Here is a 22,361-nt window from a genome sequence, read left to right as displayed (position 1 = left end):
CCCGCCCCCCAGCCCTCAGTGCCGACTTGTCCTGCCCCACAGGTGTTTTTCGCCTCAGTGCGCTCCGGGGGCAGCAGCCAGGTTTACTTCATGACGCTGAACCGTAACTGCATCATGAACTGGTGACGGCTTGGCCGCCCCCACAGCCAGACCCCCCAGGCCGCCCTTCTTTCCCTTCCCTGGGCTTTTGCTTTTGACTGGTTTGATTCACTGGAGCCTGCTGGGAACGTGACCTCTGACCCCTGATGCTTTTGTGATCACGTGACCATCCTGTCTCTCTCTCTCTCTCTCTCTCTCTCTCTCCCGCCCCCCCCTCCCCATACGTTCTCTCCCCAAAACTGTGCCTGTCCCAATTCCGGGGAGAGGTACAGCTTCCCCTTCCCCGGAATCGGGAGGGCCGAGCCCCACCCCCCCTTTTCTCCGCTTCAGAGGAGAGTGCTTGGGGCGTGGACCCCAGACCCCAGTGCTGCTGACCGGGCAGGGCCCTGGGCCCCTTCATTTGCACGTCAGGGGAGCCGGCTCCCCCCTTGAATGTACCAGACCCTGGGGGGGGTCACTGGGCCCTAGGTTTCAGGGGGGTCGCCCGCCACTCCAGGGGCAGGGACCATTTCCTCATTTTCTGAAAGCACTTTAATGATTCCCCTCCCCCCAAACCCCAGGGACTGGAGGGGGGACCCCGCCAGCCAAAACATTTCCCCCTTTCCAACCCCATTTCTTTCTAGCTTTTGTCCTTCCCTGGTTCCTTGGTGGGGGGAGGGAGCAGGGAGCTCTCGCCCCCCGCCCCTGCACCCCCCTGCTTGCCTCTGTATATAGTGTGAGCAGCAAGTAGCCCCATCCCGCCCCGCCCCTCCTCAATGTAGTGGCCTTGGATATTCCGTTTGTTAATAAAGACAATTCAACCAGCTCCTACTATCTCGGGCCGTTTACTGTTTTGTTTCCCAGTTCTGGATACCGACCGGCGAAGCCAGCAGGGCTGGGAGGGAGGGAGGGAGGGAGGGAGGGAGGAAGGAGGCGGCCGAGGGGGCCTTATCCCTGAGGCCTCGGGGGGACCGAGGGCATTTGTCTCCCCCAGGGAGGGGCCTGGCTTCCTGGTTCCAGCCGCCTCAGGTGAAGTCCCGTAGAGGGGCCCCTTCAGTTTTCAACCCAGAAAAACGCAGCAACTTCTAGGGCGAGAGGGTCACGGGGGCCGGGGGACCTCAGAACTGGGGGGTCAGCAAGGCTGGATGGAGGAGTGATGAGTGGTTTCTGGAGGACTGTCCTCTGCTTCCGATTTCCCGACCGGTGGCCAGACCTACACAAGCAAGCGCACACAACCCCACGTGTGCGTAGACACGCCCCCCCACGTGCGCAGACACGACCCCACGTGCGCGCAGACAACCCCACGTGCTCGCGCACAACCCCACGGGCGCGCACACCCCACGGGCGCTCAGACACGACCCCACGTGCTCGCAGACACGCCCCCCACGGGCGCGCAGACACGACCCCACGTGTGCACACACCCCCTACGGGCGCGCAGACACGCCCCCCACGGGCGCGCAGACACCCCACGTGTGCACACCCCCCCACGGGCGCGCAGACACGCCCCCCACGGGCGCGCAGACACCCCCCACGGGCGCACAGACACGCCCCCCACGGGCGCGCAGACACGACCCCAAGTGCTCGCAGACACGACCCCACGGGCGCGCAGACACGACCCCACGTGTGCACACCCCCCCACGGGCGCGCAGACACCCCCCACGGGCGCGCAGACCCGACCCCACGTGCGCGCAGACACGACCCCACGTGCTCGCAGACACGCCCCCCACGGGCGCGCAGACACGCCCCCAAGTGCTCGCAGACACGACCCCACGGGCGCGCAGACACGACCCCACGTGTGCACACACCCCCACGGGCGCGCAGACAACCCCACGTGCGGGCGCGCACAGCTCCTCTTGCGAGGTTGGCAGAGCGCGGATTTATTACGGCAGCGGGTAAAGGATCACAACAGCATGGGCCAGCAGCATGCTCTTGAAAATCGGTTTCCTCCCGGAAATGGGGGCGGGGGGAGAAGCCGTCTACAGACACGGCGGGTAGGGCAGCTCGGGCACTTGGTTGAAGTAGCCCCCGAGGAAGATGAGGCTGGACCCCACGCCGAAGAGCACCAGGGCGGCCCAGAAGCAGATGTTGTCCAGGGCCTTCCCCATGCGCACCCAGTCGGACACCTCCTGGGGAGGGGCGGACTCAGCTGCGTCTCCCGCGGCGCCAGGGACTGCAGGCCTCCGGGTGACCACCCGCCCCCGCCCCCGCCCCCCGGGGCCTGTCCCACCTCGCCGGAGGCCTCCTGGTCCCGCGTGCTCTCGGCCACGAAGTTCACGGCGTCCACGCAGCAGCGGACCTCGGGGGCGGCGGCGCCCAGGCTCTGGCAGAGGGCGGCTGGTGGGGCGCCCGGGAGGGGAGGGGAGGGTCACCGGGGCGCCCGCCCCGCCGCAGCCGTCCGCGCCAGCCCGCCCGGGCCCTTCCGCTCACCGGTCCAGGCCCCGTGCCGGTGCCTCTGCCCCTCAAACACTAGCTCGCTCCGCGGCTTCTTCAGTATCAGCTCCTCGGCGCGGAGCAGCAGGCCCACGGACGACGCGCGCCTGGGCGGTGAGGTGGTCTGGGGAGCCTCGCGGGGCGCGCCAGAGCCCAGGAGGCGCGGCAGCAGCTCCAGCAGGACCTGGCGGCGGGGCGGGCCGAGCTCGAGGCCCCGCCCACCCGGGGGCCGCGCCGAGCTCGAGGCCCCGCCCACCCGGGGCCGCGCCGAGCTCGAGGCCCCGCCCACCCGGGGCCGCGCCGAGCTCGAGGCCCCGCCCACCCGGGGCCGCGCCGAGCTCGAGGCCCCGCCCACCCGGGGCCGCGCCCCGCCCACCCGGCGCTTACGTGGCGCAGCCGAGGCGACACGGTGTGCGTGGTGGGCGTCCGCAGAGACACATTGAGCACGATGACGCAGTTCATGACGATGATCGTGGCAACCACCATGACGAAGAGGAGGTACCTGCGGGGCCCGCCGCGCGTGACCTCACAAACGCCCCTCCCCGCCGGTGACGCTGCTCCTTCCCAGCGGGGCCAGACGGCGCGCGCGGACCGGATGCCCCCTTTTCCGCCGGCGGCCATGAAGGGGACCCCCAGCTCCCTGGAAACCCTGCTGTGGGTCTACCACTTCCACAGCTCCACGGAGGTGAGGCTACGCCAGCGGCCCCGCCCACGGCTGACGGCCCCGTGAGCTCGGCCCGGTGACCCGACGGCCCCGACGCCCCCGCTCCTTGTGCAGGTGGCCCTGCAGCCCCCGCTCCTGTCCTCCCTGGAACTCGCTGTGGCCGCAGCCCACGAGTATCTGGAGCAGAGGTTCCGCGAGCTCGAGTCCCGCGAGCCGCGGGAGCCTCAGGGGCCGCCCGCCCCGAAGCCCACCCTGGGGCTGGTGCTGAGAGAGGCCGCGGCCAGCGTCATGAGCTTCGGCGCCACCTTGTTCGAGGTGGGGCGCGGGGGGCTGCCGAGGGGCGGGAAGGGGCTTAGAGACCCCTGCATCCCCCGCCAACTCCTGCACCCCCCACCGCAGATCTCAGCCCTGTGGCTGCAGCAGGAGGTGCGGAGACTGGACGGCGGCGCCGGCAGCCCGGGCCCAGCCCCAGGCGCCGGGGACCCGGGCGGAGCGCTGGCCCGGGTAGCCCAGGCCGCGGGGCACGGGGCTCGGCGAGCGGGGGCTGCGGCGGGCGCGGGTGCCCGGCTGGTGCTGCAGGGGGCGTGGCTGTGCCTGTGCGGGCGGGGCCTGCAGGGGTCCGCCTCCCTCCTGCAGCAGTGGGGGCGTCAGCTGGGCCTCGGGACCGCCGGGGGACCGGTGAGTTCAGGACGGAGCTGGAGGGGGGAGGAGCTGGGGGACGGAGGCGGCGGGGCGCGGCGGGGCGCGGCGGGGGGTGGGACACTGAGCCGGCCCGCCCCCGACAGAGATACTCAGGGGACCTCAAGGTGGTGTCCAGCAGCCGCGCGGAGGACGGGGGACTGGAGAACCCCCCGCCGCCCCAGCCCCGCCCCACGCTCGAATAAAGCCCAGGCGGGCCGGGACCCCGGAGCTGCTTCCCGTGTCGCGCGGCTGCGCGCGTGGGCCCCCTCGGGGACCCTCCGCCGTCACCTGCCCAGCATCGGCACGCTCAGCGACGTCTCGGGGATTTTCTGAGCAATCAGGAACAGGAAGACGGTCTGGGCGAGCAGGACGTTGATGGAGACGGTGCACTTCTGGCCGCCGGCTGGTGGGAGCGCCCGGTGAGAGCAGGCCTCGCCGCCAGCAGCGCGCCCGGGGTTAGGGCCTCGGCCGCCCCTTACCCTGCGCCGGCAGGAAGTAGGCGAGGAGCACCAGGCCCGAGATGAGCACGCAGGGCACGATGATGTTGATGACGTAGAAGAGCGGTTTCCGGCGAATGATGAGCGTGTAGATAACGTCGACCACCCCCGGACCGCCAGCGGAGGCGCCGTCGGGGCGACGGATCAGCCCGGGGCAGAAGTCGATGGCCCACTCGCCGTTCTCTGCCGGGCGGGAGGCGCGGTCAGCCGGCCCGAGGGCCCGCACACCTGGGGCTCCGGGCGGAGGAGAGGGTGTGGCCGGCCTGCCCTGGCTGGTGGGGCCACGGGAGGTCTGGGCCGTCGGGGCGAAGGCGGTTCGGGCGGGGAGGGGCGCTCGGGCGCGACCGTCGAGAGTGCTTTCGGGGGAGGGGCAAGGTTAAGGCCGGCTGACGGTGTCCAGCCCCGGCCTCGATGGCCTGGGGCCCCCCACTCTGCGAATCCCCTCCCTGGACCCCGTCTAGGGGCGGGGGTTCGGAGCAGGAGGAGGCCTCACCAGTGTAGGCCTCGGTATCGATGTCGATCTTGCTGATGGTCTCGCCGTCGTCGTCCACGGCGAAGACGAAGTCCACCTCTTCGGCGTTGTAGGTCTGCGAGCTGCGGAGCCAGGGCCGGCCCGCACGGGGGAAGCTCGGACCCGGCCCGTCCCCCGCCCCACCGCGCCGAAGTCACCCCCCACCCCCACCCCCACCCCCGCGCCGCTCGTCCCACCGGAAGACGAGAGAGCAGTTCTGCCAGTCGAAGGGGAAGTAGGTGACCTCCACGGCGCAGCTGCTCCGGTAGATGGCGGGGGGCAGCCAGCTCACGTAGCCGCCCTCGTAGACCAGCACGTTGGCGTCGTAGGCCACGCCGAACTGGCCGTCAATGCTGTGGGCCGCGGGAGAGGCGGCGTCCGCCCGGGCCCGCGACCCCCTCGCCCTCCCAGCGAGCCCAGCGCCCTCCCGCCAGGTGCAGCCCAGCCCCCAGTCCTCGGCTTGCGCCCCCCCCCCCCCCCCCCCCCGCCCCGGTGCTCACTTGTTTTCCAGAACGATCTCCGGGAGCCAGACGAGTTCCGAAGGGACCCGCAGGATCTCCACACCCCCGAAGTCGTCCTTGCTGTAGTTGAGTCGGTAATCCTGCCAGTCCTAAGGAGTGGGGATGGTCGCGCCAGTGCCCTGCATCTCCCATCTGGTGACCCCAGGAGACTGGGAGAAAGGGGCCAAGACCTCCCGCTGTTCCCCAGACTGGACTCACGATTCCAATCCAGACGCTGGTGGTGAGGGTCTCCTCTTTCTCGTTCTGCACACAAGGGTCAGGATGGTGGAAGTGGGATTCCAGAGCCAGGAGTGCAATTTCAGGCTCGGGGGTGGGGGCGGGGGTACCTTACCAGGGAGATGAGGTTGGTCAGGGTGACCTTGAGGGTGATGGTGACATTCTTTTCAGGCTCCTTCACTGGCCGGCGCTCTGGGTCATAGTTGTCGAAGAGATGGTGGTAAAGACGCAGCTCCTCGTTCTTCGCCTCACCTCCACCTGGGGATGGGGTCAAGCGGTGGGCTCGCTGCAGAGGAAGGGCTGGGGGGAGGGGCTCTCTGCTGCCTCCGGGTCTGCACAGGGCTCTGCTGCTGTGTCCCTGAGCTCTGTGCTCTTCCCTGTCTGCTGAGCCAGACACCGAGCCTGCTTCTCGGTTTCCCGTCTTTGCCCCGTCCCTGGGCGTCCCTATCCCCGTGCGTGTGGCCGACCCTTGTCCCTACCGAGGAGCTGCAAGAGGAGCAGGGTGCCCAGCAGAGCCCCCGCCATCGCGCTGTCGGGTCCTCGGGGTTATTCTGAGCCCTGGCAGGCTTTAAGGGGGCAGGCCAGGGTGTGGGAGGGAGGGAGGGGGGGTGTTAGTTCCGGGCTGGGTTAGGGGACGGTCACCTAATCCTCTTCCCACCGCTACTGCAGCCAGAGACATTTGGCTGCTCCCAGAGGCAGCTGCCCCATCCCAGCATCTTTTGCCCGCTGCTTGGCCGGCGCCGCGGCCACAGACCCGACCCTCTTATGGCCGGAGCAACCGGGTGCAGGTGCAGGTCCTTGAGGAGCACCTGGAACCACAAGCCTGGCGGTGGGGGAGGGGTGGCCCTGCTCTGAACATGCGCTGGTGTCCCTCGAGTAAGCCGCCCTGTGCAGGTGACACCCCTTGCCTCCTGTCACTCACGTGAACACGTTACCACCACCCCCGGCCCAGCCAAGGCCACAGCAATGCGGTTTCCGCCCGTGGAGTCTGGCGAGGTCTCCATAAAGAACTGGTACTAGGACAGGCGGCCGCAGGGGCTCACTCGGCAGGAACGCACCACCTGGCAAGGAGACCCTGCGGCAATAGGGCCGTCTTCCCCCCCCCCAGCCTAAATCCCAGGTGGGCCTCCCCGCGGCCCCTCCTGGCACCTGCCCCAGACGCCCGGTTCTCCTGGCCTCCCTGCTGCCACCGTGCGGCCACACGTGGTGATCCCGCCTGCCCGCCCCAAGCACACTTGAACTGATTCTTTTCGTTTTTATCTTAAAGTGTCCTTGGACCACCCTAGTCCATCATCTGAGGTGCTTGCTTACAATTCCTGTTCCTAGGCTCCGTCCCCAAAGAGCCCTGAGTTAGGAGGATGCCAGAGTTGGGGTGCCAGGGATCTGGTTTTTTCTTTAAGAAGCTGCCCGTGTTTGCGCTTGCACTTCCGTGCCTTGCCCATTGCGTCCTCACGCTAATCTGGGGAGGCGGTTACCGTTGTCCCGAAAGTACGAAGGAGGACTCTGGTCAGGCCCCCGGTCCCTAGAGCGGGTGGGCAGTGACGCAGGAGCTTCGGCAGTCAGCTTTACTGATCATGTACCTCGTGTTCCTTTCACACTTGACAAAACGCTTGCATGTCGGTCCTTTTGGGGTGTCCTTCCTCTACCTGTGAGGTCCCTCATCCTCGCCCCTGTGTTACAAGCAAGGACCCCAAAGGCCAGAGGGTCCACACAGCTTGTCCCATTTCCCAGGCGGCCTTGAAGCTGCTCGGTGGGCCAGATAATCTGAATATAAAATGAAATCAAGAAAGTCCTACATAAAGCCAGCAGCAGCGTATTCCTTATCTTGAAGGGAAGAAGGCCTCTTTCTTCACTCCCCTGCAGCCCCAAATCAGAGACCATAAAGAAAAACCACAAAATACTTCTGTAAGGTCCAAACCATAAACCAAAGGCAAGCAAATGACAAACCCAGAGCTGCCGACTCATCTCCTCTGTTCCTGAAAACCATCCAAGGCTCATGAGGTGGTGGGGCACCTGGGCCGCTGGGCGCCTCCCCAAGGGTAACAGCACCGATGGGGAGCGGGGAGAGACGCTTGGAGGGGGGCAGTGCTCCTGGTGTCGGAGGGGAACGCAGACCCGAACAGGAGGGCCACTGGTTCCTCAGGAGAGAGATGAAAACAGGAAGACTCCATACTAAGACTCTTCCACAGGGAGGGGCCGAAACGAGAGAGACAGAGATGGGGGAGGTAGAGGTGAGAGGGAAGGCAGAGGAGGGGGGATCTGGGGCGGCCGATGCAGCCAGGGGTTCCCCCGGCCCACACCCTCCCCAGGACGTGACCTCTTTACTCACGTGGCTACAAAGTCTGGGGGACTCACGGGTGCAGGAGAGGAGGAATGCACTCTGGCCACCTGATTCCAGGTCTCCTGTAAGTTCTCCTCTGAGAACAGACGGTGCATTCCAGGGAACCTTCCAGAACGTCGTGGGCTTGGCTCCAGAGAGAGAGGGCCATTTGGAGCATGACTGCTGCCACGCAGATCCTGCCGAGGATTCTGGAAGCCCAGGAGAACACGGTTCAGAGTCTGAGAAGAGCAACCACTAGGAATGCCCGGTTCCTCCCCAACCCCAAGAGGGGGCCATCCTCACAGGGAAAAGGCGCGAGAAGCCTCGGTGGACTCTTACCCACTGGGGATCCTCTTCCATGAACATGCAGTATCTACTCGTATTTGAAGTAAGTGGAACTCAACTATTTTTAAAAAGCCACGGGTGCGCTTCTCTGTGTATAAATTATGACTCCATTTCTAAAAGTTGAAAAAAAAATAATAAAAATAAGACCTGGGGCACCTGGGTGGCTCAGTCGTTAAGCGTCTGCCTTCGGCTCGGGTCATGGTCCCAGGGTCCTGGGATCGAGCCCCACATCGGGCTCCCTGCTCCGCGGGAAGCCTGCTTCTCCCGCTCCCACTCCCCCTGCTTGTGTTCCTGCTCTCGATATCCCTCTCTCTGTCAAATAAATAAATAAAATCTTTAAAAAAAAAACCACACACACACAATTCCTATTTTCCTTCCATGTTCACATCCTCACCTTCCCCTCCTTACAATTATGGGCACACACTTCTGACACACAGGCCATGTTCTTGGGAAGGTTTTTGTCTTGCCCGACCGTATTTTCCTTCCAAAAGTCCCCTCGGTCCCGTGATGAGATCACGAAAAAGACCCTTCGTTTGATATTCTTTGTTAGGAGAGAACTAGTCATCAAGAACGTTTCTCCTGTCAATACTCTACTCCACATCAGCGATGGCAAACAGCGGGCCTATAGTCGACTGTGAAGGATTCAGTTCTACTCGGGGCGCCTGGGTGGCTCAGCCGGTGAAGCGTCTGCCTTCGGCTCAGGTCAGGATCTCAGGGTTCTGGGATCAAGTCCCACGTCAGGCTCCATGCTCAGCAGGGAACCTCCTTCTCCTTCTCCCTCTGCTACTCCCCCTGCTTGTGCTCGCTCGCTCTCTCTGTCAAATAAATAAATAAAATCTTTAAAAAAAAATTCAATTCTACTCATTTGAACGGAAGCAACATAAAGGGAGATCCATTCACACCCATCAGGACTGACCACTGTCATGCCTTTGAAAGCTGTCTCTGTATTAAATGAATTAGATAACATGTCACATTTTGATTAAATGTGACCAGTTTTTACAGAAGACATTTGTTTTACTGATCATTTGATCCTTTCTCTTTTTTTAGTTTATTTTTAAAAGATTTTATTTATTTATTTGAGAGAGACAGAGAGAGCACAAGCAGGGGGAGTGGCAGGCAGAGGGAGAGGGAGAAGCAGGCTCCCGGCTGAGCAGGGAACCCTGATGTGGGGCTCGATCCCAGGACCCTGAGATCATGACCTGAGCTGAAGGCAGATGCTCAACCAACTGGGCCACCCAGGCATCTCCTAAGATTTTAGAGAGAGGGAGGAGAGGGAGAGGGAGAATCTTAAGCAGGCTTCACACCCAGCACGGAGCCTGACGTGGGGCTCGATCTCATGACCCTGAGATCATGACCTGAGCCAAAATCAAGAGTCAGGAGCTTAACCAACTGAGCCACCCACGCACACCCTAAAGATTTTATTTTTAAGGAATCTCTACCCCCCGTGTGGGCTCAAACTCATGACCACGAGATCAAGGGTCACACGCTCCACCTACGGAGCCAGCCAGGCGCCCCCTTGTTTGATCCTTTCTATTTAATAGCATGTAAAACTGATTTTTAAAGGGAAGATATGATCAAAGTTACACTGATTTTCTCCCTGTGGCCTAAAAGCAGAGAACACATATTCCTGCATTTGACTGTTAATTTTTTCAGCCACATCATTGTAAACATGGGGAGAGCCTTTGTTGGACAAGAATCTGAAACAGGAGATTCTCACCGCTTTATCCCAAGGCTGGGTTTTTAAATTCATTTTATTCATTCGTTACTAAAAATAAGTGCCACTTTATATGTGGAAGGTGGGGAGGGGTGATATCAGTAAAAGTAGAAAGAAGCAGTTACAAAGCTCAGCTAGTGATGTCCATGTAACAAAAGACCCCCCCCCCCACCTACTGATGCCCCGGAGGCTTTATAGGTGATTTCTACCAAACGTTCCTTCGGATCATCTAATTTCCCACAAGTTCTTCCCCAAAACAGAAAAAGAAGGCAAGCCAACTCATTTTAGGAAGTTCCGACTTCAGCGAAGGACACCACAGGTCTCATTCACTTATGAACATAAACATGAACATCCTACATACAATACGGGCCAACCACATCCAAAAGTTGATTGCAAAAGAAACCGTCCAGCCTGATTACATCCAGCATGTCCCACAAATGCAGGGGTGACATGCATTCTTTCCTCCCAGTGGAACCCCATCTTGTTGAGGGCAGCTGCGCGTGCCCAGCCAGAAGCACCGTGACCCATTTCTGACCAAGGTCTCTAGAAGTCTGCAAGGGGCCAGGGCTGCCAGCAAAGTCTGTCCTTTGCTGGTAAAAGGAGAGTCACCTAAGGTAAAGTGTTTTTGTGCTTTTGCTCCTGCTCCTTCCCTTCCACCACTGGATTCATGCCTTTGAGGTGGCAGCCATGTTGCCACCATGAGGTGACTGGGCTGAGGACAGAAGGCCAGTGTGCCAGAAATGGCCCATTAGAAGGATGGGCTCCTTCCTACTGAATGACGCCATTGAGCTACCAGACCAGCCTGGGAGGGCCCATCTCTCTGCTGGTTGAGAAGTTAATGGCCGTGGGGGGGACCAGCATCTGGCTCAGTCAGAGGAGCATGCAGCTCTTGATCTCGGGGTCGTGAGTTTGAGCCCCACGTTGAGCATAGCGATTACTTAAATAAATAAACTTAAAAAAAAAAAGTTAATGCCCTTGGGTTTTCACAAAGCTTTGCTGGTATTCTGTGACACGCAGCTGAGACCATTTCTACCAATTCAAATGGTTTATCATCAGAAAGTCTACCCATATTATTAACTGCGCTAGTGGATTCACAGAGAAAGACCCCCACGCTTCTTTGATTAGAAACAGGAAAACCCACAGAGTGTAGTGTATAATGTCAGCTTTTAAAAACTTCAGAAAACAACATCCTGAACTTAAGCAAACCACTGGAACCAAGAGGAGAGCCAGGGACTTTGCCGGATGCTAGAAACACTTATAAATGCCACTCGCTCTCCTCAGTACTGGCAATAATCAGCTTGAAGCTATAGAAAACAAACTATCACAACAGTAACAGAATCTATAAAGTATTCAGAACTAAACCTCGCTTATTTTTTTAGAGATTTATATATTCCTTTGAGAGAGAGGAGGAGAGAGAGAGAGAAAGAACAGGGGGACAGAGAGAGAATCTCAAGCAGACTCCAAGCTGAGCGCAGAGCCTGACATCAGGCTCGATCCCACGACCCTGAGATCACGACCTGAGCCGAAACCAAGAGTCGGACGCTTAACTGACTGAGCCACCCAGGCACCCGAGAACCAAAATTTATTAAGGATGTTCTTCACATTTATGTAAAACCTTTATGGAAAAAAACGTAAAACCGTTAAAGGCCATAAAAGTTCAGTGTAAATGGGGAGATAAACCCTTGGTTTGGATGCGCCGACTCAACATTATAAAGATGACAGTTCTCCCCCAAATAATCTGCAAGTTAAATGCTTAGGAACTTGAGGAGGAACTCATTCTAAAATGTTCCTGACAGTCTAGAGGCACCTGGCCGGCTCATTCGGCAGAGCGTGTGACTCTTGATCTCAGGGTTGTGAGTTCGAGCCCCACGCTGGGTGTAGAGATTCCTTAAATAAATAAACTTTTCTTTATATAAAAAGATGGAATGTTTATGATAGTAAAAAGGTCCATGAATAGCCAAAGAAAAGGGGAAGGACTCACCCTGCCGGATATTAAAACACACCACGGAAGTCAGAGCAAACAAGTAACAACAAACTCATACACGAAATACACAAAGACACAGCTATGGCGTATTTCTTCGTTGCTGACAAACTGTGGGAAGCCAGTAGGAGCCGCCCATGCCCACACGCAAGAGCGGTTATGGGCCAACAGTGGAGTGACATCAGGAAGGACAGGTTGGATCGGCAGACAGGGCAAGCAGCTCCCTCCCTCTAGGGAGGAAAAAAAAAGAAAGAAAGCTGTATCCCTAAGTCCCACCACACGCAAAAGTAAACTCCAGGTGGAGGAAAGACTTTAAAACAACGGGAAACCTGGGCGCCTGGGTGGCTCAGATGGTTAAGCGTCTGCCTTCGGCTCAGGTCATGATCCCAGGGTCCTGGGATCGAGTCCCGCATCAGGCTCCCTGCTCACCGGGGAGCCTGCTTCTCCCTCTGCCTCTCTCTCTGTGTCTCTCATGAATAAATAAATAAAATCTTAAAAATAAAAAAATAAAAATAATAAAATAAAACAACGGGAAACCTAAGGCCAACAGAGGAGAATGGGGACGAGTATTTTTGTGACCTTGGGTGGGATTCTCTGAAACAAGATACCAAGACCACGAACCATAAAAGGAAATGTTGATGGCCTGAATACATTACAGTTAAGAATTTCTGCTCAACAAAGGACATCACACCCTCCCCCTGGAGCCTGCTGACTGCCAAGCTTGGGACCAGGGACCAGCGACCAGCTCGGTTGAGCGAGGGAATGGGGAGGGGGTATGTTCTCCAGCAGTGGTGTCTTTCAGCAAGCGTGCAGGTAGGACTTTGGCGGGCTCACTGGTAAAGCATATCAATGTGAGGCAGGAGACACAGGGAGAGAAGCCAAAGGAGGCATCTTACTGGGTGCGGTCATTCCTCTTCAGTCCACGGAACAGTGTCCACCCCTTCAGTTTGCCCAAGTTTGCCACCTGGAGGGGTGGACGGATGTTAAAACAAAGCATCACGATCGCTTTGGCAGGGCTGTAGGCATTTACAATACAGCAACTAATCCAGCCTAGAGAGCTCAAAGACCAATCCCCCTCCTGGAATTCCCAGAGCTGGAGCCATCATATCCACCATGGCCCCACTGAGGGGCCCATCCTTAGAGCCCAAGAGACCCCTGGAGGCGGCCCAGTTAGTGGCTTCCCCAGGCCAACACCGGGTGGAAACTCTGTCCCACCTGATGACACCCGGGATCCGTTCCGTGAATCCCCGCTTCTGATTCTAATGTTTTTGTTTTAGTCGGGTTCTTCCGGCTACAGGGGAAAGGAATACATTTAAATCACCTAAAAAGAGGGGCGCCTGGGTGGCTCAGATGGTTAAGCGTCTGCCTTCAGCTCAGGTCATGATCCCAGGGTCCTGGGATCGAGCCCCACATGGGGCTCCTGGCTCAGCGAGGAGCCTGCTTCTTCCTCTCCCTCTGCCTCTCTCCCTGCTCATGCTTTCTCTCTCTCTGTATCTCTGTGTCTCAAATGAATAAATAAATAAAAAATAATAAATTTAAATAAATAAATAAATAAATAAATCACCTAAAAAGAGTTTCTCAACCTTCCCGGCGATAATCGAATCCTGCAAGGGTCATTGATGGGTGCTGCAATTTATAGGCCACGGTTTAATTGGGAACAGGATATTTACATGGCATCAAAATATCTCCCCACAAAAGTGCTTCTTAGCGACAAAAGGAAACACAGGATCTGGACCATGGGAAAGCACGGTGGATTCCACCTTAACCACGTAGCAGAGTGATCATGGCCAGAACTAGGTCAGATTGATACGAAGTGTTTCCGGATATGATTGTCCCGAGAAAGCCACCTCACTTCTGTGATACTGAAACACACCAACCACGAGAAACGTCACACAGACGGAGGGAAATTCTACATAATCGAGGGACATTCTGTGCAGTTACTGGACTGTGGTTTTCAAAAATGTCAAAGTGCAAAGAATAAAGGCAGTTTAAGGAACTATAGGAAACCAAAGAGCTGTGGTCCCGGGTGGGACCCTGGGACATTTTTTGGACAGTGAGCAAAATGGGAACACGAACTGTAGACTGGATAATACTCGTGCATCCATACTGAATCTCCCGAAATTCATAAGCAAACTGCAGTTATGTAAGAAAATGTCTTTGTTTTTAGGAAATCCACATGGAAGTGTGAGAGGCAAAGGGGCACGATGTCTCCACGTTCGTCTCAGTTCAGGTAGTAACACTTGAGAAAGAGTGATAAAGCAAACAAGACAAAATGTTAACAAATGGTGAGTCTGGCTCAGGTTGATACATAAAATTAACCCTCACATGGTATGTTTGTTGCCAACTGTGAGAAATTGAGTAGTTACCAGTAAAAAGTAGCCAAAGCCACCAGGGAGATTTCTGCTTCTGGGAAGATGGGGTGGATGTGCTTTTCCCCTGTTCGGCCCATTAAGTCCAACTAAACTCCGGAACATTCTATATAAACATAAGAGGTGAAGGAGTCAGCAATTAGAACCGAATAGACAAAATAATAATAGACAAAATAATAATGATAATAATACCCCAACAAAAGCCTGCTCTCTCTAGCCAAAGGACCAGGGGAGGGGTAGCCTAACAAGGCAGAACTTGGAAAATACAGGGAGCCTGGGTGGCTCAGTCGGTTAAGCGTCTGCCTTCGGCTCACCTCATGATCTCAGGGTCGCCGGATGGAGCCCCACATTGGGCTCCCTGCTTGGCGGGGAGTCTGCTTCTCCCTCTCCTTCTGCCTGCCACTCGCCCTGCTTGTGCCCGTTCTCCGACAAATAACTAAACAAACTCTTAAAAAAAAAAAAAACAAAACTCGGAAAATCACCACTCTATTCCAGACAAATACCACAAACTGTGGCCACACCCACACCTGCAAAGGCCAAAGGGTGAGCCCAGATTTCCACCCTCCTCAGGCTTGTCATGAGTCGCCCCAACATCCCTGCCGGGGAGGGGGGCTCTCTGGGAAGGCCAAGCAGGGGAGCGGGGACTCTGCCCGAGCCAGCGGGGAACCACAGGGGGGACTTGAACTTCGAACGCCGCCTGGCGGCGCCTTTCCTCACCAGGGCGGTGTTAGAAAAAGCCAGCTAGAACAGAAGGTTTTAGACCCAGACTCTCATCAAATAATACAAAAATGGCCATGTTTCCATTAAAAAAAAAAAATCATTACTCATACCAAGAACCGCAAAGACCTTGAGATGAATAACAAAGACAACCAGCGGCTGCCAACAGCCAAAGGACAGAGGTGTGAGGATTCTCTGGAAAATATTTTAAAGCAGCCACGATAAAAATGCTTTAACAAGACGTTATGGATACGCTTGAGACAGATGCAGACCTGACTTCAGCAAAAGCATAGAAGATCTAAAGAAGGACCAGAGGGAGACTGTAGAGCTGAAAGGCAGGACAGCTGAAATTAAAGCTCAGGGAGTGGGCCCCGCAACACAATGGAGAGAACAGAGAAAAGAATCAGTGGGCTGGAAGATACAACTATAGAAATCACCCTTTCGGAACAACAGAGAGAAAACAGACTCCTAAAGGCGGGGGGCGCCCGGGTGGCTCAGTCGGTGAAGCATCTGGCTCTTGATTTCAGCTCAGGTCAGGACCTCAGGGTCCTGGGATCAAGTCCACATGGGGACTCTACTTGTCCCTCTACCCTCTGGTCCTATCCCCTTTTCCACTTGTGCTCTCACTCTGTCTCTAAAATAAATAAATCTTAAAAAAGGAAGTCTCAGGAAGCTCTGGGACTCTAATAAAACATCTGCCATGTTGAGCTGGGAGCCCCATGCAGGACTCGATCCCAGGACCTGGAGATCATGACCTGAGCCAAAAGCACACACTTAACCATCTGAGCCACCCAGGTGTCCTGAGAGACTACCCAAATTTGTAAAGAAACATAAACAGACATGCAAGAAGTCGAGCAAACCCCAAATAGAACAAACCCAAAGAATAACACAAAAAGAGGCACCTGGGTGGCTCGGTCGGTTCAGCATCTGACTCTTGATTTTGGCTCAGGTCATGATCTCAGGGTTGTGAGATTGAGCCCCGCATCAGGCTCCACTCTCAGTGAGGAGTCTGCTTGAGATTCTATCCCTACCCTTCCCCCTGCTCATGCTCACTCTCTCTCTCTAATAAATAAATAAAAAATAAATTAAAAAAAAAAAAAGAATAACCCAAAGATAAACTCCCCAAAACAAACACACAACTACCATATGACCCAGAAATTGTACCCCTGGACATTTTCCCAGGGAAATGAAGACTGATGTTCACACAAAAATCTGTACACTAATGTTTAAGGCAGATTTATTTATAACAGCTAACAACTGGAATCAGCCCAGATGGCCTTCAGTTATTGAATGGTTAAACTGTGCTACATCCATGCAATGGAATACTACCCAGCAATGAAAAGAAATGAACTACCAACACACGCTACAAACTATGAATCTCCACAAAGTATGCTGAGTGAAAAAAAGCCCACTCCCAAAGGTCATATTCTGTATGATCCCATTTATAGAACATTTTCTTAAAGATTTTATTTATTTATTTGACAGAGAGAGACACACAGAGAGAGGGAACACAAACAGGGGGAGTGGGAGAGGGAGAAGCAGGCTCCCTGCAGAGCAGGTAGCCCGATGCGGGACTCGAACCCAGGACCCCGGGATCATGACCTGAGCTGAAGGCAGACGCCCAACGACTGAGCCACCCAGGTGCCCCTATAGCACATTCTTGATGCAACAAGATTATAGAAATGAAGAACAGAGCAGTGGTTGTGGATAAAGGGTACACAGGATCTCTCTCTTATTTCTTACAATTGCACGTGAATCTAATGTTTAAAAATTCACCTGAAATTTAAAAAATACCTTTGCAGACAACTCTACTTAAAAAAAAAAAAAAAGAAAAATGGAAAATATAATCTTTACCTCTTTTTTTTTTTTTAAGATTTTATTTATTTATTTGAGAGAGAGAGAATGAGAGACAGAGAGCATGAGAGGGAGGAGCGTCAGAGGGAGAAGCAGACTCCCCGCTGAGCAGGGAGCCCGATGCGGGACTCGATCCCGGGACTCCAGGATCATGACCTGAGCCGAAGGCAGTCGCTCAACCAACTGAGCCACCCAGGTGCCCTAGTCTTTACCTCTTAAAGCTCATTATGTTGCAAGTAAATATCCCAGTACCAATTGTTTTTTTTAAAGAAATAAGCAGATTTTTGGCTCACAGAACTTCACAATTGGTTTGATACAGCATCTCAGTGATGCCAATGGTTTCTTCCCATTTTCTTTTTATGCCTTCTCTGACATTAGCTTCATCCTAAGACCACAGCCCTTGTGATCACAAGGTGGATGCCTACAGCTCATCTGGGGTTACATATTTCCTGTCCACATCCAGAGAAAGTATGCTTTCTTCAACCATCCCACGAAGTCTTGGGCTTTGTTATGGAAAGGACCCACTGACTTTGTTTCTGTCCCTGGGCCAGTCTCACTCTGACCACGGGATACTCTGACCAGCTTATATCAGGCTACTTGTCTGGGACCTAGTGGTTGGCTGAGGTCCACTTATGCAGCTGGGATAGAATCATTCCCACCAAGAATCCCAAGGATGGAGTAGGAGTAATTTTCCAAAAGAAAAAAAAAAAAAAGAAAAGTTGAATGGATCCTCCAACTAATGTCTCCTGCACCAACTCTTTAAAAATGAACCACAGGTAGAACATTGAATTGGACTCTTTGGATGAGATCAACTCTGCCTGACTTACTGCAATAGAGACTTGTTGGAAAGATGCGGGACTCACTGGGTACAAGTGAACGTGGACAGTCCAGGATTGCCTGGGAATCAGGTAGCAATGGGGCCTTTGTAGGAGGAACCACTCTACACTTTTCCTGAACACTTTCTTTTTTTTTTTTTTAAAGATTTTATTTATTTATTTGACAGAGAGAGACACAGAGAGAGAGGGAACACAAGCAGGGGAGTGGGAGAGGGAGAAGTAGGCTTCCCGCCAAGCAGGGAGCCCGATGCGGGGCTCGATCCCAGGACCCAGTGATCATGACCTGAGCCGAAGGCAGATGCTTAACTGACTGAGCCACCCAGGTGCCCCTCCTGAACACTTTCTTGAAATGAATGCTGTCCAGTTCTATTTTCTCTTTTCTTGTCACCACATTCACCATTTGAAATCCTAGGACAAGGGGAACAGTTGTCCATGATTAGGTTACATCCCGGAGCTAAACTCAGGTGGAGACAGGAAGTACCCGGTGGAAGGAACTTCCAAAGACATTTGGGTTTCCAAAGTGAGAGGGCAGCGTGCCTACTTCTATACTCCTATCAAGTCTGTACTCGTCTGAGGAGATGAAGTCTCCCAAAAGGAAACTGGGGTCCTCTTATCCGAGAGGAATGGATGCTGGATAAAAAAAAATTACACATATTCCCCTTAGGTATTACATGATAAAACATGTTAAGTGGCACAAAGCAGTACTAAGATGAAAAGTATGAATTAAGTGGATTTACCTGAAAAGCAAGAAAGATTGAAAATAAGTGAACTAAGACTTCAACTCAAGAAGGTAGGAAGAGAACGTGAAAATAAGCTCAAAGTAAGATTAAAGGTGGAAGCAGACATTTATCATCAAAGAGGAAAAAAAAAGCAATTGACTAGTAAAACTAATAAATCTGGTTCTTTGGGGCACCTGGGTGGCTCAGTCAGTTGAGTGTCTGCCTTCAGCTTAGGTCATGATCTCAGGGTCCTGGGATTGAGTCCCGCATCAAGCTCCTTGCTCAGCAGGGAGTCTGCTTCTCCCTCTCCTTCTGCCTACCCCTCCCCTGCTTGTGCTCTCTCACTATCTCTATTAAATAAATAAGTAAAATCTTTTTTAAAAAAACTGGTTCTGGGGCACCTGGGTGGCTCAGTCATTAACCGTCTGCCTTCGGCTCGGGTCGTGATTCCAGGGTCCTGGGATCGAGCCCTGCATCGGGCTCCCTGCTCAGCGGGAAGCCTGCTTCTCCCTCTCCCACTCCCCCTGCTTATGTTCCCTCTCGCTCTGTGTCTCTCTCTGTCAAATAAATAAATAAAATCTTAAAAAAAAAATCTGGTTCTTTGACTAGTCCAGTAAAATAGAATAATCTTTGGCAAGTCCAGTGAGGAAAAAAAGAGGGGTGGGGAGAAAGAGAGAGAGAAAAGACAAACAACATTAGGGCTCATGACTACAGAAATGGAGATTTTAACAAATGATAAAAGTATGTGTTCAAACCTGCAATAATAAATTTGAATAGCCACATGAAATATTTTATGAGAAACCATCAATTACCAAGATTGACTCAAGATCAAAATTGACCCAAGAAACCTCAACAGACCAAAAATTATAGTAGAAATTGGAAAGGTATTCCAGAAGCTATCCCCCAAATGGCATCAAGTCCAGATGGTTTTATAGGTGAATTCCACCAACCCTGCATTGAACGGAAAATCCCTATGATCTCTAATTTTTCCAGAGAATATAAAATTTTCCAACTCAATTTCTAAAGCCAGCATAACTCTGGTAACAAAACCAAACAAACAAATAGAAAAAGACAAAGCCCCTCAAAAGCAATCTACAAGCCACTTCTATTTTCTAACTTAGATGTAAAAGGTCTAAGTAAAATGTGAGCAAACCAACGTGGAATGATATTAAAAGAATAATTAATAATGGTCAAGTAATGTTAATCCCAAGCACTCAAAGATGTGAAATGAGAAAAAAAAAATTCAGAATATTAACATGTGAAGAAAGTGAAACATAGGATCATTTCAGTAGGTTCCAAAGCATATGAATCCCTTTTCTGTGTCTGGAAAAGCCTTCAATTTAGGAATATTTGGAGAAGCAGAATTGGCCTCCTATTACAAAACCTGACACCACCAGATTTGCTCTCCCAGACTTCCTTGCAGCTGGGTCACAGAAGTATGACTAAGCCAACCGATACCCAGACTTTGAATCAGGAGCTGGTACCACAAAGGAGGAGGGGATGGTCCAGGATCCTCTCTCTGCGCAGGGAGGTTGTGGTAACACCGAGTCTCTGGCTCAGCAGCTGGAGCAGTGCAGGCTTCAGTGATCTGGTCTTGGAGCGGGAGCGGAGTTTTGCTCATCAGACTGGTTCTGCAGCTTGATTCTGTTCCGGGCTACATAGTTCCAAAAGTCTGGTTCTCTGGCCTTTACTGGGAAGTCTGTAAAGTGGCCAATGTATGTTTAACAAATTCCCTTTCATCCTAAACTCGCCAGGATGTTTTTTGCTGCTTACAACGAAAAACCCTGATACCAATACACCCAACAATCAGCAGCTCCAGGGGCCCCACTCCACCTCACGGCCTCTCTCTCTCTCACACACTTCCTGATGCTTGATTCCTTGTTTTCTCCATGTTCTCAAGTACTTTTTGCAGTGGGCAAATTATATAAATGGCAAATGTACGGATTAACTGCATTGGGCTCGTGGTGAAAGGAGTAGATGGGCAGACTCGTGTGGTTGCATGACGCCCCTGCTGGGGGACAGCTGTTGGGGCATTTTGATCATTAGAAGGGGTGGTGGACCAACAGACATGGTAGTTGACTCTCCGAAATACACACCTCATTTGGTCTTGGGAAGTTCTGTTTTGAAGTAATCTCTATGCCCAACGTGGGGCTCGAACTCATGACCCCAAGATCAAGAATTACATGCTCCACCGACTGAGCCAGCCAGGTGCCCCAAGTCTTGGGAAGTCTTAAAAGGCTTTCCAGAGGAAGACATTCTGGGCTGGGACTCTCCAGATAAGTAAGAGTTGGGCAGAAGGGGGTGCGGGGTGAGAAGAGAGCCCAGGCACGAGAAAGAAATAAAATGATCTACTAGAGTGAAAGGTGGAGTGCTGAGAGATGGGGCTGGACAGGTAGGCAAGGGTCAGATCATGCAGGACCCTCTAGGCCACGTCAGGGATCTCAGAGCTATAGGGAGCCCCTGATGAGTCTCAAACAGTGGAAGGATATGAACAAATCTGCAGTTCTGGAAGACCACTCCAGTGGGGGATGGGGAGAAAGGAGGTCAGGGCATCAGGAGACCAGCTGGGAGGCTGTTGCAGTGAAGCCCTAGAGAAGAGCTGGTGTCCTGGAGTGGGAATGGTGGCAGTGGGGATGGAAAGTGGATTTCAGGAGAGATTAGGAGGTAAAATCAGCAGGACTTGGTGACAGGTTGGATGGGGGAGGAGGAGGGAAAGAGTTAAGGATGACCACTGGGGTTTCTGTTTGTATTGACTGAGTGGCTAAATGGGCGGATGATGGCCCCATTCACTGGGCTGGACAACACAGGAGGGTGAGCTATTTGGAGAGAGATGATGAGCTTAGTTTTGAACATATTGTTTTAATGCTTGTGGGACATCCAAGGAATCCAAAAGGCAGTGGGACCTAGGTGTTTGGGTCTCTGGAGAGGGGTCTGGGTCTGAGTAGAGGTGAGTCACTGGGGTGGGTGTATGGTGCTTGACAGCAAGGAAATGAATGAGGGTAATGTGAGGTGTTTGTGTAGCAGAAGAAAAGGAGAGGACCAAAGACCAAACTCCGGGGGCAGGCTGACTTTCCATGAAGGACAGAGGAAGAGGAGTCTACAAAGGCTGAGAAAGGTCAGCCAGAGAGGTAAGAGGGAGGTGGTGGCATGAGTCCCAAGACGGGAGAGGCCGTGGGTACGTAGGCTGCAGAAAACAGGATCCTAATGGAGATGTGTCCGGTGGGTGTAGAGGGGTGGGGGACACTGGTGACCTTGGCCACAACGGAGCCAGTGGGTGGGGGGAACCATGCTAGAGAGGGAGAAAGGCAGAGGGCGGTAAGGGTTAAAATTGGCAAGTGGGAAGGGCGAGTGAGTGGCAGCTGGGGAGGTTTAGAAGCCGGGGGACAGTGGTGGTTGGAGGAGTCCACTCCCAATCCGTCCTGTGTAGATGGAAAGTGGGAGAAGAGAGCCACAAGGAGGGCTGGGGACGGTTGTGGAAGGAGGTGATAAGGGCCTGTGTCCGGGAGGAACACTGCTCCCAGGTCACAGGAGGGAATCTCTATCAGGCTGGCACTTCCTCCCCATCCCCATCCCCTTCCTGCCCCTGCCCAGGCCCTCCCTGGAGCTGGAGAGAGAGGACAGAGTCACACCCTGCGAGCAGCTCTGTGCCCTCGGAGGTCCTCCTGCCTGCCTGTAAGCTGGAGTTGGGGCTGGGGGACAGGGCCGCTGAGGGAGGGAGAAGAACCTAGGACGTGGGGCTAGCAGTTTAGGCTTCTGGGGGCAAGGGCGGGAGAGGGCAGTGGGGAGGACAGGAGTCCGGGGGCTGCGTTTCTGGAGGGATCCCCGAGGCTGCAGCAGGGGCTAGAGTCTGGAGGAATAACGCCCAGTGCCCACGAGGTGCCCACGCGTGTCCCCGTGACCCCCAGGTC

General features: G+C 54.5%; 2 protein-coding genes and 1 long non-coding RNA gene across 24 annotated transcripts in view; 1 reads left to right on the top strand and 2 right to left on the bottom strand.

The window, feature by feature from the left end:
* MINK1 (misshapen like kinase 1) overlaps positions 1–912 on the top strand; it is a 43,342-nt gene extending 42,430 nt beyond the window's left edge. For all 18 annotated transcript variants that reach the window (XM_045889950.3, XM_045889955.3, XM_045889946.3 and 15 more), the window contains one exon: positions 43–912. In XM_045889950.3, the coding sequence (XP_045745906.1) occupies positions 43–126 (84 nt within the window). In that variant the 3' untranslated portion in view covers positions 127–912. The remainder of the gene's footprint in view (positions 1–42) is intronic.
* Positions 913–1,755: 843 nt separating this feature from the next.
* CHRNE (cholinergic receptor nicotinic epsilon subunit) lies at positions 1,756–6,649 on the bottom strand. Its single transcript, XM_064582650.1, has 12 exons — positions 6,521–6,649; positions 5,714–5,856; positions 5,581–5,625; positions 5,362–5,471; positions 5,059–5,214; positions 4,844–4,944; positions 4,333–4,533; positions 4,142–4,256; positions 2,896–3,010; positions 2,506–2,692; positions 2,306–2,412; positions 1,756–2,204 (listed from the first exon to the last, which is right to left on the bottom strand). The coding sequence occupies exons 1-12, from the start codon at positions 6,600–6,602 to the stop codon at positions 2,055–2,057; spliced, it is 1,512 nt and encodes a 503-aa protein (XP_064438720.1). The 5' UTR covers positions 6,603–6,649; the 3' UTR covers positions 1,756–2,054.
* Positions 6,650–7,989: 1,340 nt separating this feature from the next.
* Positions 7,990–22,360, bottom strand: LOC129046262 (uncharacterized). Of its 5 annotated transcripts, none has more exons than XR_010408523.1 (5): positions 19,938–22,360; positions 14,325–14,433; positions 8,658–9,078; positions 8,258–8,376; positions 7,990–8,127 (listed from the first exon to the last, which is right to left on the bottom strand). It is a non-coding gene; the product is annotated as an uncharacterized LOC129046262 (long non-coding RNA). The 5 variants fall into 5 exon arrangements; XR_010408524.1 differs by lacking the exon at positions 19,938–22,360 and adding an exon at positions 14,642–19,931; XR_010408526.1 differs by lacking the exon at positions 8,658–9,078.
* Position 22,361: the final 1 nt, after the last annotated feature.

This window comes from Mirounga angustirostris, unplaced genomic scaffold (genome assembly GCF_029215605.1).
Source record: "Mirounga angustirostris isolate CCGP_5_RB_7025 unplaced genomic scaffold, mMirAng1.0.hap1 SCAF_17, whole genome shotgun sequence".
NCBI classification, from domain to species: domain Eukaryota; kingdom Metazoa; phylum Chordata; class Mammalia; order Carnivora; family Phocidae; genus Mirounga; species Mirounga angustirostris.
Note: the sequence above shows the minus strand (reverse complement) of the source record. Positions and strands in the feature narration are given on the sequence as shown.

What these genes read in the sequence shown, in the direction of transcription:
- CHRNE (XM_064582650.1), bottom strand. Translation starts at nt 6,602, where the DNA reads ATGGAGACCTCGCCAGACTCCACGGGCGGAAACCGCATTGCTGTGGCC. An exon ending in TGACCAACCTCATCTCCCTG is followed by an intron (nt 5,626 to 5,713) that starts GTAAGGTACCCC and finishes CCTTGTGTGCAG; the next exon opens with AACGAGAAAGAGGAGACCCT. An exon ending in TGTCGCCTCGGCTGCGCCAC is followed by an intron (nt 2,693 to 2,895) that starts GTAAGCGCCGGG and finishes CCCCGCCGCCAG; the next exon opens with GTCCTGCTGGAGCTGCTGCC.